Source organism: Pseudonaja textilis, chromosome 5 (assembly GCF_049901715.1).
Source record: "Pseudonaja textilis isolate UNSWEBS1 chromosome 5, rPseTex1.2, whole genome shotgun sequence".
NCBI lineage: Eukaryota > Metazoa > Chordata > Lepidosauria > Squamata > Elapidae > Pseudonaja > Pseudonaja textilis.
In genome coordinates, this window is record NC_141994.1 from 67,293,843 (window position 1) to 67,311,197 (window position 17,355).

Genomic DNA, 17,355 nt, shown 5'->3' on the forward strand with positions numbered 1-17,355 from the left:
GAACACCTAAACAATTAAATTGCTTTTCTTTACCTTAAGTGTGTCCAATATATCAAGGGAAAAACATACGTGGCAATACAATCATAAAGAGTAGTTTATATTATGCAGTGCAAGGAGAGGCATTAAACGTTCTCACTGCTAGAATATATTGCCAGCAATCCTCATCAGTCATTCCAAAGAAGCTCTGGGAAATATAATTCCATAAGAAAGACTGAGGATATGTCGGTCTAGATTCCAAATATTCTACCTTCCATTACATATTTCAGGATTCTTTGTAAAACGTTATTATAGTTAATTGAGAAAAATGCACATCAGATACATAATAAATGTGGTCAATTTTAAGATGCCACAAGACTTAGAACATTTTTAGTTGGGATGGGTGGTGGTGGACAAACTAATATAGTTAAAACATATACAGAGGCTTCTCACAATAGTATCTTACAAGCCAGGGAGTAACTTTATACCCTACAGGCTAATCAGAAAATATTTTGGATGGGCCCTAAACAGATCCCGTTTCCCAAATCACTCATCTTATAAAGATGATTCTATAAAAACAAATGCACACTCAGTTTAACTCTTCTTTTGCCATCCAATACAGCTAACCTTTAACAGAATTATACTACATCTGAATGTTTGCAGTTAAAAAAACAAAACCAATAAAGATAGCAGGTGAAAAACCTGCATGCACAATACTAAGTAAATCAAACATTATTTGTATTCAAGATATACGTTAATTATGTCTGCAATGCTGTTATCACCATACGTTAACCCCTTGCTAACTTCCAGTTATAATTAACAATATTACAAAACAAAAACAAAAGACAGAAAGAAAGAAAATGAAGCTAAGATACAGATGAGGCTGTTACCAGGCTCCGTGCTCTCCTAGGGGGAGGTGCATGCGAACAAGTGATGCGATAATACCTCCAGTCAGTGCCTGTAAGTAGCACGGTGCACGCCGCCACTTGGCAGCAACAATGGCATACCTAATCTGTAGCAGATGAAGAAAATTTGGCAAACTCATATTTGACAAGACACAAAACTTTAAAGAGAAAAGTTCTGCATTTCACTGGTCTTTCTTCGACAGACTGACATTACAGTGGAACTCAGCCTTAAATTTAAGTTTTGCAAGAAATTCAATCACTGCCGTCAAGATGCGCGGCTCCATTTCATTTTGGAGTTTAAGGAAATAGGGGCTGCTGCCAGACATCATGTTATCATTTGGATGCAATATTTTTCATTTGTTTTTGGTTTTCTTATGTAATGAATCATAATTACAGGCAAAGGCATTGTTCACCAAATATTCATGGGAATGGCATGTAGCATGGTCCCCCAAAATCCTCAGAGTAATTAGACCCTGACTCCACGTGTGTTTTAAAAATACTGATTAAAATTATGTTTATGGTGTCTGACACATTCAATGCAATGTGAACATACAGCATACAGCGAAAGAAAAGGTTTATGCAAAAACAGTTCGGGCTAATTGCCTTTGTCAATTTCCTCTTACAGAGAAGGGATGGAAACAACTATACAAATAACATGCATTTGTAGTCAATATAAATATAACAATGACAGTATTTCTTCAGGAAAATTAAAAACAATGTCAAAATTAATCTTCTACTCCCATTTCTTCAAAGTTTTGAGTACTTGCTACTAATTACAAAGCACTAGTGCAGTTTTGCTTGTTATTTTTTCAGAAATAATTGTAGATATATTATGTAAGGTAACACTATTTAAAAATGTTGATGCTAGTTTGAATTCATAATGTACCAACAATCAGATTTAAAAGGCACATTAAGAATATATTTGGTTTACTGTATCTTTAGAGATCATTAAAAGGTACTAATTTTCAACTGGGTAAGCTACAGTGACTAAATTTAAAAGCTGAATGCATTGATAAGGTTTTATATACAAATGTAATCAAAAAGGAGAAATTTAGACTGTTAACATTAGATGTGTTGGAACTGGAATTATATTTTAACACTTTTGTTATTATTAATAAGACAGCACAATATATTTACCAATAGTTCTTTTTTCTCTTTTATATAATTGACAACTATAGGAGAATATTTTAACATTAAAATAAAGTAATCTTCTAGTAGGAAGCTTCAGAAAAATTATACTACAACTCAAAATTAAGACATCAAATGCTCTTGAAATTTTTTTGCATATTTCTCTTTAATTCTACGGTTAAATTCTTTTCACATCTGCCACCTAAGCCTTATTTAACTATAACGTTTGCAGGAATTATTTACTTATTTATCCAAAAGGAAGTCTTACTTTCCCCTCGTTCCCCCCAAAAATTAAACTTCTCAAAGGAAAAGTCAACTTCAAATTTGCTGAGATTATAACTGCAGTCAATTTTTATTAATAATTGGGGCAGGGGTTTCATACATGCATAATCGCTTCAGATAACTACTATAATTGTATGTGCTATACTTTTAAAAGGACTTTATACAGTTTTATGGACAAAGATTAACTGAATAGTCGATAACATTTTGAAATGATCTAGTAACACTTTAAGTTCAAGTTCTTTGAGTACAAAAAGTACGTAACAAGATTAATTAGAAATTAAATGTTTCCTGCAGTTGCTTTAATAAATAAGTCACAACAAATGTGCTTTGATTCTTGTTTCCTTGTTGTTGCACTACAGGTAGAAGGAGGAAGCAATCAAATTAAGGTTTGTTTAGCATTATATCTGAACTGTTTAGTTCTGTCTCAATATGGGACAATTTGTAATTAGTTTAAAACATCTGGACTCTAGATCCAGACCTGTTTGCACAAAACCACAGATTAAACAAATCAGTTTGTTCAGATTCATACTCTTTTGGAGACATTCATCCATTTCACTAAAAAGTATCTAAACAATTTTCTCTGGAAAAGATTTGTTACTGAGACAAATTAAGTCAATAATAATAATAATGAGAGAGCATCGTGCATCTTAAAGATTTTTTTTTCAAGTAGCTTGCAAAACATTTCAGCATGAGTGATATATTAACAGCACTATGTAAGAATTTATCTTCTACTGCACAAAAGTTAAAGTTAAAGCTGAGTTTCCACTGCAAAAATAAATGGTTCCTCTATAATACTGTTATGTACCAGTTTCATAAACACTGTTGCCAAGTACAAGACAATACACAGTTTTTTTCCAGTTTGCTTATTCCAAGGTTAGAAGGCAATACTTCATACTTCAGCAATGCAGAAGTCATAAGCACCATTAGGGATTGCTCACAAAATCAGAACTAACAAATAATAGTTATGCCTATTATTTGTTAACTTCAACTACCATAACATAACCAACTTGTACTCTGCCCTAACTGTGTATGTGTTGTGCTGCAACATTTAATAAACATGTCAGCTTTAATGGTACACTCTAGCTACTATATGCGCTTAGTATTCCCCCACCTTTAAAAAGTTTCAAGCAATTTTACATTTTTAGAATTGTCCCTCTCCCCCTCCCTGTTCCCAAATGCTAAACACTCACACACTGGTTTTTGTAGAATTGCTCTTAAATGATGTACTGCTCTCACTGATTTATTCTCCACTCTGTTCACAAAAGAAAATGACAGCAGATTTGTTTCAAAAGTAGGCATGTGATGCCTAGAAACCTTGATAAGTGTCTGAACTTTTGTCAAGATACTTGTTTAAAAAAATAGTTCCATCAGCTCTACAGAAAAGATACTTTACTCAGATTGGATAAAATAACTCTCAATGCTATGAATTAAGTTCATCTCTCTTATTCAAGCATATATTAGGACTCTAAAGTCAAATCTAAAGAGAGTAATCTAGACAGATGGCCAATAAGCCACATTTATGTATCAACAGGTGAGGGGCTTGGCTGCAAGAGAAGAGCTATGAGGAATTTAATTTCTGGCTGTGATTAAAATCTCACAGATGGGTCAAAAGCAAAAGCAATAATTTCACTGGTGTCTCTTTAATGTAGAGTTTGGATTGAACTGAGAAAAAAAAAGCTAACGTAACTATCATTGTATGGCTTAGAAGTATAATTTCCACATAGGAGAAAGTTACCATTTCTTGAATTATTTATAATTATTTGAGAAAACCAAAGTCATATGATCATCTAGGAATTTCATATACTACTTCAAGTTTTAAAGGAGCTGCTTGTGAAGAAACCAGTGAAGAAAAAGAAAATATCAAAAAGTTCCATGCACTTTACTTAAACCAATTTAAGGGGGACATTCTATTTATTTTTATTCTGATAAAGCAAGCATCAGCTTCAAGGCACAGTGTTCTATGATTTATGCCATCCCATCCAATTCCTATTTTCTTGAATTTTGTTGATTTATTTAATTCAGACAAAGGTCTTAGTCCAAGTTAATGCTGTTAAACAGAAGTTGTATTTTGAACTTGGAATGGGAAATCAAATTCCCTCCAAAGTAATTTCCTTCTCTATTCCAATATGAACTGTATTTGTATTGATTTTAATGCAAATAAAGATATCTCAAATAGTCTTGAGAACTCCAAACCATGCTTTCAGTCTTAGGTTTATATTAAGACCATAATCTGAATTGGGATATATGTAATTCAAAAATATAATGAATATGAAAAGAGGGAGGGAAACAGGCATGCATTGCTAGCTTGTCCATATTATTATCAAATAATCAGGTTATGTCACTGAAAACAGTAAATGTGGAAATGTTTTAATACCATTGGAACATGTTATCAATTATAGGCAATTCTCACAATAATTCTTGTCAGAAGTTGAACACTTCTGAAACTGATGGCAAATTAAGTCAAAAAGCCAATTTTCAAAATACTTCCAACAGAAAATATATTTACAAACAGATGCTCAACGTTAAAGATACCTATGTACCTCATCAGCAGGTATAAACAGAGAATTGGAAAGTATCTTTTCAGATACTTCACCATGCAGAATTCCTCCAGGACATCAATATATCTGATAATTCAGAATACAGAGATAATACACAATAACCTAGAGACATTTGCTCCCAAAACTATCAGAAATAACAAGTCTGAATCAAAGTTAAGACAACATTATTTATTCTTAAATTGCTGCTGTCTATACAGTACTTAGAATAAAAATAGCTATATGGAAAATAATATTATTTACTGTAAATATTATAAACCTTCATATATATCAGTAATGGCTATTAAAGCAATTTACAAGCAACATTTAGAAATACTCTAAAATAGATCTGAAACTGTCCACCCTCCACAAGCTGTTGCTCTAAATCAGGCAATATAAAACAATTTTTAAAAGTTACTTACAGCTGTGTTCCATACCTACCTTGTTTTCCATTGTAGATGATATTTTTACACAAGACATCATTATGACAAAGTACCACTGGTGAACCTAGGTTAGAGAGTCTCTCCTTCATCCATGCCATTTCGTCCTGTAGAATTTGACGACTTGGCACATCTTGTAGAAACCTTTTAAAATTTGAGAATGGTTTAAAAAAAGTTTCAAGGACTTCTCAGAACTTTATGAAGCTTCTGCTATTTTGGTGGTGCAAGTTAAAACTATGAGCTCCACATATTCTAAAACTATACTTTCACTTTACATTTTTAAACTAGAGAAGAATAATGAAATATATTCATGTATGAACTCGGAAATAATTGTCATAGATAAGAGTTTAAAGTGCCTACCTCTTATGCAACTCCTCATCTGCAAATTCTGTTGGTGCAAGAGAGAAGTACTTTCCCATCTTTATCCATAAGTTTGACTTGGGTATCCATCCATTGTGAGCATGAATAGCATGTATTTTAGCAAGTTGTCTTGCTATCAGTCTGAAATACAGGTAATCCTTGAGTTATGACTGTTCACTTAGTGACCATTCAAAGTTATGCGATAACCTCGTGTTTACGTCAAAGTCCCAAAGTTACGAATGTTGCAGCACCATAGCAGTTGTTTGCCTTTACGAACGACCTCAGAGGCACTGAAACATTCACCTATTTCCCTCCCCACCCCACCGCTCTCCAAAACTGCCTCCCCCTCCCATCCTGCCATGCTGGGCTCACTTACCTTGCAGAGATCTGTCTCTTCTCTGCGGCAGTTTCTTTGCCTTTGAGGGAGAGGAGGGCAGGACAATTTCTCTTCCAGTGTCTGGTCAGCTTGCAAATGCTTTTCATACCAAGAGTGAAATGTCCTGGGGGTCATGATCTCGCATGACTTCAGGTACCCATTCTCTGTAAAAGTGGATTGGTGCCTGAAGTCATGTGAGATCATGGCCCCAGAACATTTCACTCTTGGCCCCAAAAGCATTTGCAAGCTAATTGGATGCTGGAAGGGAAATTGTCCTGCTCTCCTCTCCCTCAAAAAAAAAAAAAAAACGCTGCAAAGAGGAGACAGATCTTTGCAAGGTAAGTGAGTCCGGCATGACAGAATGGGAGGTGAGGAAGCATCAGGTATCTCAGTGGGTTGGGAAGGCTTGGTTGGCCCGTTCCATCGCTAGCTCTCCCCATGGCCTATCCCACCAAGATAACTCATGCACTTAACGATAGCAGGGAAAGAAGGGAATGATCGCTTTCAAGTTATGTTAGTCACCCCTACAAATCCTAGAGTTAAAATTTGTAATTGGGAGGTTCCATTACATTCGTAACTTGAGGATTACCTGCAAAATGAAAATTACATTTTAGAAAAGCCACTGTAATTATACATTGTCTTTTATCAATCTCAGCTCAGAACAATCAGAAAGTTAGTTGTATATTATTAGGACTGCAATGGCATAGAAGAAGGAAATTAGCAAATTATTTTGTTTTAAATGAGAAACTCCACAGTATAATGTTATTTTTTTTAAAAAAATAAATCTTGTATATTTGATAAGATAGCTGCATGAAAGAGGATGTTGAACCAGAAAGGACTTTAATTCAACAAGATTAACTTCACATCATCTGCTCCATTGTGTTAACTTCCATAATGTTCAGAAGCATTAGGCTATAACTGGAACCCAAAATTATTGCTTCTATCCCAAAAATGATAATTCTGTACTCTCATCATCTGGCAGGCACCTAATAAAAACCTGAACTATAGGGCCATACATTTTTTGCAGAATGCGGATAGCTACAAAGGGGGGCAGGAATACCATTTTTCTTTTTGTAAAAGCAGGGGTATCAGCAAAGAAGCAAGAAGAATCCACTGTATAATATCCCAATAATTCTACAGACCACAAAAACCAAAGTGATTCTTTGAGTAAATGTGTAAGAAATTTATTTTTCTAAAGTCAGCTGATTCAATCACCTTGGAAGAAATTGTATAGAGTATCCATCATGTTAATCAAGTATATTTTAAGATAAATATCCCTATGTATGTTCTGAGATAATTTAAAGCAAGCTGGGGCAAATGACTAAGGAAAAATATTCTAAGAAGCTTTGAGTATTATACAGTACCAATAAAATTCAAGCCAGAAAAACAAAAACAGTGGAAAAATATTCAGGAGATAAGATAAAGCTAAATGAGGAACATCCCTGGCAGATTTGCAAAATCAGATTAAACCTTTATTACAGCCTTTGGATCAGAAAGCACAATAAAACATATAGACTCATAATTACTAATAAAACTTTCAAATTCAATAAAATTATATAAAATACAATGTTATTTCAAGATACGATCTAATAAAAAAAGCAAAAATATTTGGCAATAAAATTACATAAAAGAAGCTACACTATCAATCACAAAACTGTACTGCAGAACAAAGGTGCCGCTGGAATAATTGTGTAAGATGTTTCATCCATTAAAATCTACATTAATTAACTAAGATTTTAAGCTATTAATGAACTGCATTTTAGAACAATAACCCACTTTTAGGAATCAAATTGATTTCTTTGGAAATTGATTTAAATGTATTTAATCAAAAAACACTACAAGCATATTATTGTAGATAGCAACCTCTTTGAATAAATTATGTGTAAAAGATGACTTCCAAAATGCTTACCGAAATATCTCTGGGTTGCAAACATGTTCTGGATCCAGAGCCTCTCCTTGTATGAACTCATAGCACAGGCCATTGCTGAAGGTGCAGTAAAGTTGGGGTGCACATCCATGGGCCTGCAGGACACGGAAGCTCTTCACTTCCTCTTCTCGATCAACTAGGAGTTCCGTCTTATTCCCATAAATTCTAACCAGGACAACATCATCCATTTTTTCATCCACATAACAGCCAATGAGTTTATTTGTGATTCCATCTGTAAATATCTGCAAAGAAAAGGCAATGCTTTTAGTTTAGTGAAATAGCTGTGTATCTTAACTACCATTACATTATGTTTTGGTTATGGCCTTGAAAGAAGTTTGCTTGGCAAAATTTGGTTGACCTTTTCTGAGTTCAAAAGGTAAATTGGATTGGGCCTGGCTAATACAGGTAATTCTCAACTTACAACCATTCATTTAGTGACCATTCAAAGTTACATCACCATTCAAAAAAGGGAGTTATGACTGGTTTTCACACTCACAACTGTTGCAGCATCCCCATGATCATGTGACCAACATTTGGTGATTGGTAACTGGCATTTATTTATGACAGTTGAACTATCCCTGGGTCATATGATTGCCATTTGTAACCTTCCCAGCTGGCTTTCCAACAAGTGAAGTCAATGGGGAAGCCATATTTGCTGAACTGCCATGATTCACTTAACAACCAATGGCAAAGTTTGTAAAATGGGGTGAAAATCACTTAACGGTCTTGCATGGCAACAGAAATTTTGGACTCTATTGTGATCATAAGGCAAAGATTAACTGGGCAACTTTAGGTCATTTATTAAACAAGTTTGTTTGCTACTCAGGAAAGTAAAAATGAAACAAAACATTTCCATGCTCTTCCCAAAATGGATATAGATATATCTGCATAATACAACCCACTTTGAGGGATACAGAATAGCTGAGTAAAATTACTTCCTAATTTAGAGATGTCTCAGCTAAATTTAAACATCTTTGTAAGTGATGGCACTTTAGAGTCCAGTTTATCATAAAATTAACCTAATAGAATAACCATAACTCAATAATAACAAATGTAATTAAAAAAAGATTTACTAAATGTGAAAGTATGCTGTCAAATAAAAAGAATTATTTTATTAAGAGCAAAAATAAGTACCGGAAAATAGAAACAGCAACAAAAGAAAAAAAAAAGAATGCTAACAACAAAGACATTACACAAGGAAGAGAATGTAGTGAAAGTCAATACTTGAATCAAACATAAATCCAGTATCAGTTTAAGTTTTTTAATGTATTGGCTTTCAAATTTAACAAATATAGATATCTATTCAAGAGAGCCTTCTTTAGTTTAGATAAAAAGAAATAACATCAGGAACCATCAGGAAGCTGGTGATGCCACATCCCAAAACTTAGGACTAGATCTCTTCTCCAGTGGTTTCACGTAACACAACCATGTTGCTAACTTAATTGTAGCGATTCACTTAACAAATGTGGCAAGACAGGTCATAAAATGGGGTAGAACACACTTAACTGTCTTGCTTAGCAACTGTGGTTCTAAGTGGAAGACTACCTGTACTATATCTGCTTAATATAGAACATGTTTGTAACACTTTTGCAGAATGTATTTCAGTATCTCTCTCCCACCCCCGCAGTTAGACATTTTAGACAGCAGAGGCTGCTGTGGTACTTTTCTGACTAACTCAATACTATGATGTCAGCAAATCCAAGTGCGAGAAGTTCAAGAAATGGTTGCCAAGAAAGAATATTAATAGAAGAGGAAATAATGGGTTCCTGGTATAACCTGTCTCATGAAACATCAATCTTGACATACCCCTATCTTTATGCTACTGAAGCAAGCATTTCCATAGGAACTTAGCTATTTCTCTTTCGTACACAGACAGAAAATATAATTTGTTTTCTCCCTTATTTAAGATAACAGAATCCCAGGCTTTATCATTGTTATTCTTTTGCATGTCCTAGGTATGAATGAGCGATTTACAACTACTGTAATAACCATATTTAGTTATTATTAGTGCATCCCTGTAAGCTATCAACATATTCTCTCCTGCCTCCAATGAGTTCAAATTCTTCATTAAATTTCTATACAACAGTTTGGCATTAGCCCAAATCAATCAAGTAACACTATCTTTCTTTGTAGCTTTAGTATATTGAATTCTAACTACATTTTAATTTTACTGCTGCACAACCAGGGAGGCAATGATGTTGGGAACTACGCATGCAGAAATTATATGTAGAAATGATTTCCCCCTTTCGGGAAGAAAACCTATCCCCTCCTGATACAATTGTGACACCTATCTATCAAATTATAAATATAGGTTTAAGAAATAAAGTGTGCAATTATGTTTCACTTGGATGCTTATGTTCTACATTTCGTATAGCATACCATAGATTTATATCAATTAACAGAGTGAACAAAGCTTACAAATGAACTATAAAGTCTGTCTGCAAAAATAATTTTACCCAAGAATGCAAAATTACAGCTATAGATGCTTGCATCAAATGAACTAGAAACTACTAAAACTAACTCATTACATATATACAGATGCATTTAAATTATTAGTATTTCTAGCATTTGCTGCCTTCCAATAAAAATAGGAAGGTCATGTTACAAGAGACCTCTTGTAGCATCGGTGACAGAGCACCTGGACATCCAAGAAACCTTCTGCTATAGAGTTCCTTCTTTGGATTAGCTTAACTCTGAAACAAAGATACCCTGCCCCGCTTGATGTACTAGAACGCAGTCCAGACCTCCAGCTCTTCTTCAGGGATTAAGTTGTTCCTGAGAGCTGAAGAGAGGGCTGGAGAGGGCCCGAGAGCTGGAGAGAGTGAACCAGTGTTACCCACCAAGTTGTTTTAAGTCTAATTACTATAACAGGAAAATTACAGTATTAGCTGCTCAGTACCTTTGGGCTGAAAAAACTTTTCCCAATTTCTACAGTCTTCAACTTACAATCACAATTGAGCCCAAAATTTCTGTTGTTACATAAGACAGGTGAATTTTGCCCCATTTTTATGACCTTTCTTGCCACAGTTGTTAAGTGAATCACTAAAGTTACTAGTAACATGGTTGCTATGGGAAACTGGCTTCCTCACTGATTTTGCTTATTAGTGGGTCACAAAAAGTGATCATAGGACCCTGGGACACTGCAACTGTCATAAATGTGAGTTATTTTTCAAGTGTCTCAATTTTGATTACATAACCAGAGGGATGTCACAAGAGTTGTAAATGTTAAAAAGGGTCATGTCACTTTTTTCAGTGCTGTTGTAACTTTGAACGGCCACTAAATGAACTGTTGTAAGCCGAGGACTACCTGTATTGCCCATCTCACCTGCATGACTCAGAGCACAAACCTTCACAAATAAAACAGATTAACTCATTTTTAAAGTATGTTCTCAGTCTGTATGGGTGCATATGGATAAATTCCTTATGCATCAGAACCAAAAACTGCAGTGACATCATAAGAGCAGGACCAAGTCTATGGAATGCAAATTTACAAGTAGTTTCTCATGCTTCCATTCCCACCTTTATATATAGCAGTTTCTGACCTAACATTTTCCTGCTGAAATTTAGCTATAATGGTGGTGTAATTTAGGATTATTTTGAGATTCTTAAAGGCTGCTTTTCTTTGGAGAATTATTTTTAAAATAAATAAAACTAGCATTCCATCTTATATTAATTCATCCTTAACCAAAGAGTTTACTATAGTATTGAAATTGAAGAGTCATTTGCTTAAGCCATTTTCTTTCCCTTAAGACTCCTTAATAACTCCAGCAATTAGATAAAATTTTATTAGGATCAGGCAAAAAAAAATAACAAAATTTTATAATTATTTATGAGACGTTGAATTAGAAGAAGAAATTGTAAAAGGGAACATGATTGCCTGGAGTAGGAATGTAGGACGTAGTATCACCTTAACAGAATGGGAAAAGGTCTGGGGTAGAAACAATAAGATTACAAAATCGGTAGCATATAAAGAAAATGCCTATAAAATGTTTTATAGATGGCACCTTCCTCCTTCAAGATTAACGAAGATGTACCCCAATATGAGTCTGAATTGCTGGAAATGCAAAAAAAAGAGGGAACTTTTTTCCATATGTGGTGGTCTTGTACAGAAGCTCAAAAATATTGGCAGAAAATTAAAATTTGGCTGGAAGAAATGACAAAAGAGTAGATCGAATACAAACCAGAGTCCTTTTGTTAGGGATCTTTGACAAACAAATATCAAAAAAAGAGAAATACATAATACACATTTTGACAGCGGCTAGATTAGCCTTTGTATGATATTAATAGTGAAACATATTTTCTATCATTTTTCTTGCCCTAAGCATACACCTCCTGTTTGTAATGAGTAACTGGCATGACAAAGATTGTCAATATTTAGTCACAAACAGGGTATTATTTTACTAATTCATTTAAATGCTTTGTGAATGTTTAGCTTTACAATTTAAAATACTTTGAAGATACCAATATTCATTATTAAAAAATATGTTAGTATAATGCAGAGGTATATTTTATAAATTTTGAAACACTTCATTTATAAGTCCCCGACAAGAGCCAGCAGACAATTTTTTAAATTTTATTTTTTTTATTTAGATTTTCAATAAAATTATAAACATATCAAAATTAAAATGCATAGAGTAAATATTTGACCTAAACGAGAAAAAAAGTTGCAAACTGTTTAAAACAGGATTCAATTATCCATGTCAAATTGTAGGAAAACCTACAAGGACACAGGTTTCCTACACTGCTTTAAATACATTTATTCAGTTTTCCAACACTGCTTTAAGTACATTTCTTCATTGTTTATTGTGAACCTGAACTTGGTTGACTTTCAGTTCCTCTGGCATAACACAGCTACAATTACAATATGCAATCTATTTTTCTATCATATTATTTAAATGTTTCTGCTGCCTCTCAGCAAGTGTGGTCTAAAATCTAGCTGAAACCAGTAAAACAGATAGTGCCCAAGCTCATAGTAACACTTGGTTTCCTAAACTGATATAATTTAGTAAATTATCCTTTTCCAAATTCATTATCACCTATCTCACATAAAAATTATCATTTCTACTTGGTATCTTTTTCTAAATATGGTCATTGAGGCATAGAAGCAATTACCACTGAAACAGCAATATGAATGAACAAATGCAATTCATTAGTGTTGGAACAGATAATGTCTGTTTGTAAAAGGTAATGCTAATGTATCTATTTCAAACAAATGCAAACTTATACATGTTCAATTTTTAGATGTAAGTGAAAACCTTTGCTTGAGATAATGTTCTAGGGCTTAAAATCAACAGGAAAAATGTTTTGCACTATATGCTTTACAAAGTTTTACTCTCCTTGAGAGTACTCTAATTAAAGTTTTAAGCACTTAACAAATACATGAAATCAGTGCTCCCTATAATAGGCAACATGGGTAAATTCTTCAGGATATTTGATGGTTAATTGACTCACTTAAAGTCTATTATTACATTTAACATATTTTTTATTCTTAAAAAGATTCTACAAATTTTGATATCAAAAATTCCATAAGAAAAAAATATTTTGAAACAATGTGCTTAAAAAACAAGTCATTAAAAAGTTACCATAAAACTCATCATAGTACTTTTTAAAAAATACATTTTTCTACATACTTTTTGTTCTATATAATAAACCTTTTCCCCAGATCTTGAAACATTTTTACTGTAAACTGGTTAATTGTATTGTTTCAGAGTTTTATTATGCACTATTTTTAACTTTCAAAATATAATTGCTATCTAAAATAGATTATAGTTTCATTATTATTTTAACACCAATATAGAATTTAGAATTACTTTATATTACTGAATTACTGAGAACAAGCCACATTTAGAAGCATTTTTTACATATAGTACAAAAGAAATTGGCTAAGTGAGGTTTCTTGAAAAGAAACTGAAGGGAGTATAAGGCTACATTTACAGTCAATCATTTTCAGGCTAGGAAAGGCTAGGAATGCAGCTTTCATCCATACAAGGCACATCTGCAAGAGAAGAAATTTTAGTGGAACAAAGGTGATGGCCTAAGCTTACCCAGGTGCTTAGCTCATGGGTGGATAGTTATCTCTGGAAATGCCAACATTTTATTTGGAGGCAAAATAATACTTGTAGTAAGCATTCTCATATACATTCAAATTCTATACCATTATAACTTTAACATATAGAGTCATTTTGTGGAGACATTGCTCTTTGAGCTTGTCTGCTTACAGATTTCATTACCCAACTATGCATCAACATCAAATCACCAAGCCCAAAATCACCAAGCCCAGATAGCACTCCATAGTTCAAATCCTAAACTACACATATTCTATCTTATGGGAGAGACTCATTTGCATCAAAGACATATTCAAAGAATCAGGAAACCCTGCATTCTTAATCATTCATACCAGAGTTACACCAAGCTGTGCACATGTATGACAATGGCAGAACAGCAGCTTTAACGTTTAAAGATTAAGATGCTTCTAGGTTCGTGCTGTTAAAGATTAACAGAGCTGTGATGCAAAGCTCAGGCAGACACTCAGGCTTGGTGGACTGCTGAAAACAGTTCAAACTCTATCAGAACCCAATCCTTCTTAACAAAAGAAAAGGCTAACCAGGACAATGGATGCAAAAAAGAAGAGGGAGAATTGTGCTTTTGGTCACTTTCCCGGGAAAGAGATAATAGGGCTGCTGGGATGACACTCCCAGAAGCCAGGATGTTGCTAACCTTGCCTTCCCACCAGTAACAGAACTGGGATGCTTGGGGGGAAAGGAAAGACATTCATTCCTCTCAAACTTAGATAGGATGAGTGTGAGTGTGAGTGTGTGTGTCCTGTTCCTCCCAAACTTAGGTAAGAGTGTGTGAGTCCCAAGCTACATCATCCTTTTCGAAATGCGTGGGAAAAGCCTCCCCCAACTTCCAACTGTCCCCAGTTTGGGCGTGCGGGAGAAGAAGGAAAATCCTCCCCCCCCTTTTTTTCCCCTTTTCCCCTTTGCAGGAAAGCTTAGGAGAAACGGGAAAGGCGGACAAGCAGACCCGCCCTGTTCCCCACCCACCTCCAGACACACGCTCTCTTGACACGCGTCTCGCAGGCCGGCCAGAAAGACGGCAACAAGGCGGCGAAGCCTCCTTCCTTCTTCTTCTTCCTCCTCCTCCTCCTCTTCCCGGCGGACTAGCCGAGAAGAGGGAAAGCCAGGGGGCTTCCTGAGGAAGGGGGGGGGGCTGCCTCCGTCCCTCCCTCTCTCTCCCCTCCCCGCCGCCTTCCAGAAGCGCCGGATTCCCAACTCCCACCGCACCCCGTTGGGGCGGGAGACGGCGGGTACGGCCGTCTGCGAAGGGCGCCCGAGTGAGGGAGCGGCGGGGCCTCGGTTGACTCCGCTCAGCCTCGGAGCGCCGAGAAAAGACGCCCGAGGAAGATGAGAAAGAGGCGGCGGAGGCAGCGGGGGAAGAAACCCGGCTTTGGTTCAACCCGGGCCCGCCCTCCGCAGCCCCTCACAGCCCGCCACCGCCGCGCCCCCTTCGCAGCCGGTGGGGCCGCCGCCCTGGACTTTTTTTTTTTTTTTTACCTTCAGCGTCACCTCCTCGGGCTTCCAATCGGGCCTAAGCCGGCGAAGCAGCTCCAGGGCTCCGCGGCGGTAACCCGGCTTGCCGCCGCCCGAAGGGTCCCTCTCGCTGACGAAGATGTCCAGCTTGGGTACCTCAGGCGAGCCCGACGGGACGTGGATGTAGTTGGCCATAGAGAGGACGACGAGAGGGAAGAAGAAGAAGAAAAAAAACGAGAGAAGAGCGAGCGAGCGAACGCGAGGCGCCTGAGGAGAGAAAGAGAGAGAAAGCGGAGCAACGGCAGCAACTGCGGCGTCACGCGAGCTGCGCAGCCGGCAAATGAAAGGCGCGAGACCGGCGGGGAGGGGGGAAGGAAAGGGAGGGGCTCGCTCCTCTCTCTCTCTCTCTCTCTCTCTCTCTCCTCTGCCCAGCCCCCTTGGCTCTACGACGGGAAGCTCCGCCCCTTTGTATCAGAAGGCACCACGCAGGCGGCGTCGCCGCCGCCACCAAGCACGCTCCGGCGCAAAGCAGCCTGGGGGAGGGAGAGAAAAAAAAAAAAAGGAGGGAGGAGCGGCGCCCCGCCCAGGCTTCTCGGGCTGCGCATGCTCTGCCGCCTTTTTTTTTTTGCTGCTGCTGCTGCTTCTCGCCTGGAGCTTTGGGGGCGATTCTCTGATATTGGTTAAATGCTAAAATGAAGACGTTTTTTTTTTCTCTCCTCGTTTTTATTTATTTATTTTATTTTTATTTATTTATTGGTCAAGCATGTATTAGATCAGGGGGTCTCCAACCTTGGCAACTTCCTGAAGCCTGGTGGACTTCAACTCCCAGAATTCCCTAGCCAAGCAAAGTTGGCTGGGGAACTCTGGGAGTTGAAGTCTGCCAGGCTTAAAGTTGTCAAGGTTGGAGACCCCTGTATTAGAGATAACATGTAAATATAAACATGATTATGAATACATGAAATAGGTATGAATAAAAGGGAGGCGTTAGGTCAGGGACGGGAGGCACATTGCTGCGCTTATGCACATCCCTTACAGACCTCTTAGGAATGAAATCGGTGAGGTCAGTAGACAAAACAACACAAGAACAGCTCTTTCCTGAAAGCCATCATCTGCTAAACAAATAATTCCTTCAACACTGTTCAACTATTACAAAGTCTGCACTACTATTACTGTTAATCTTCTCCTTATCACCCATCCCCTCCTACTTGTGACTGTAGGACTGTAACTTTGTCGCTTGTATCCTTACGATTTATATTGACTGTTTCCTAGTATGATTTGATTGCTGATTATACCCTATAACGATCATTAAGTGTTGTACGTTATTATTCTTGATTCTTAATGAATGTATTTTTTATGTATACTGAAGAGGATTTACACCAAGACAAATTCCTTGTGTCTCCAATCACACTTGGCCAATAAAGTATTCTGTTCTAGTGTTTAGTTTGAGGTTAAAGGAGTGGAGGTTAGAGGATGTAACAACAGAGTCAGGTAGTGCATTCCAGGCAATGACCACTCTGTTGCTGAAGTTGTATTTTCTGCAATTGAGTTTGGAGTGGTTTACATTGAGTTTGTATCTGTTGTGTGCTCTTGTATCGTTGTGGTTGAAGCTGAAGTAGTCACTGACGGGTAGGACATTGCAATGGATAATTTTATGTACAACGCTGATGGCGGCGTAGTTCTAAGTTGTCTTAAGGCCTAAAATTTCAAGTCTGGAACTGAGAATTGGAATTGAGAATTTTTTTCTAGAATTGGAAAGTTTCTTTCAGGCAGGGTTTCCCAGCCTTTCTTTCTTTCAGGCAGGATTTCCCAGTCTTGGTAACTTTATAATTGCCAGAATTCCCCAGCCAGCATTGAGTTATTAAAGCAGCCTATGAGATAAATTGGGGATGGGTCTC

The 17,355-nt window shown here is 36.6% G+C and overlaps 1 protein-coding gene across 1 annotated transcript in view; it reads right to left on the reverse strand.

Annotated features, from left to right (window-relative positions):
- Nucleotides 1-15,925, reverse strand: part of ETNK1 (ethanolamine kinase 1) — a 33,376-nt gene extending 17,451 nt beyond the window's left edge. Inside the window, exons 1-4 of the mRNA XM_026710440.2 lie at nt 15,485-15,925; nt 7,911-8,170; nt 5,626-5,766; nt 5,267-5,409 (exon numbers count right to left, since the gene is read on the reverse strand). Of these exons, the coding sequence (XP_026566225.1) occupies nt 5,267-5,409; nt 5,626-5,766; nt 7,911-8,170; nt 15,485-15,655 (715 nt within the window). The 5' untranslated portion in view covers nt 15,656-15,925. The remainder of the gene's footprint in view (nt 1-5,266; nt 5,410-5,625; nt 5,767-7,910; nt 8,171-15,484) is intronic.
- Nucleotides 15,926-17,355: the final 1,430 nt, after the last annotated feature.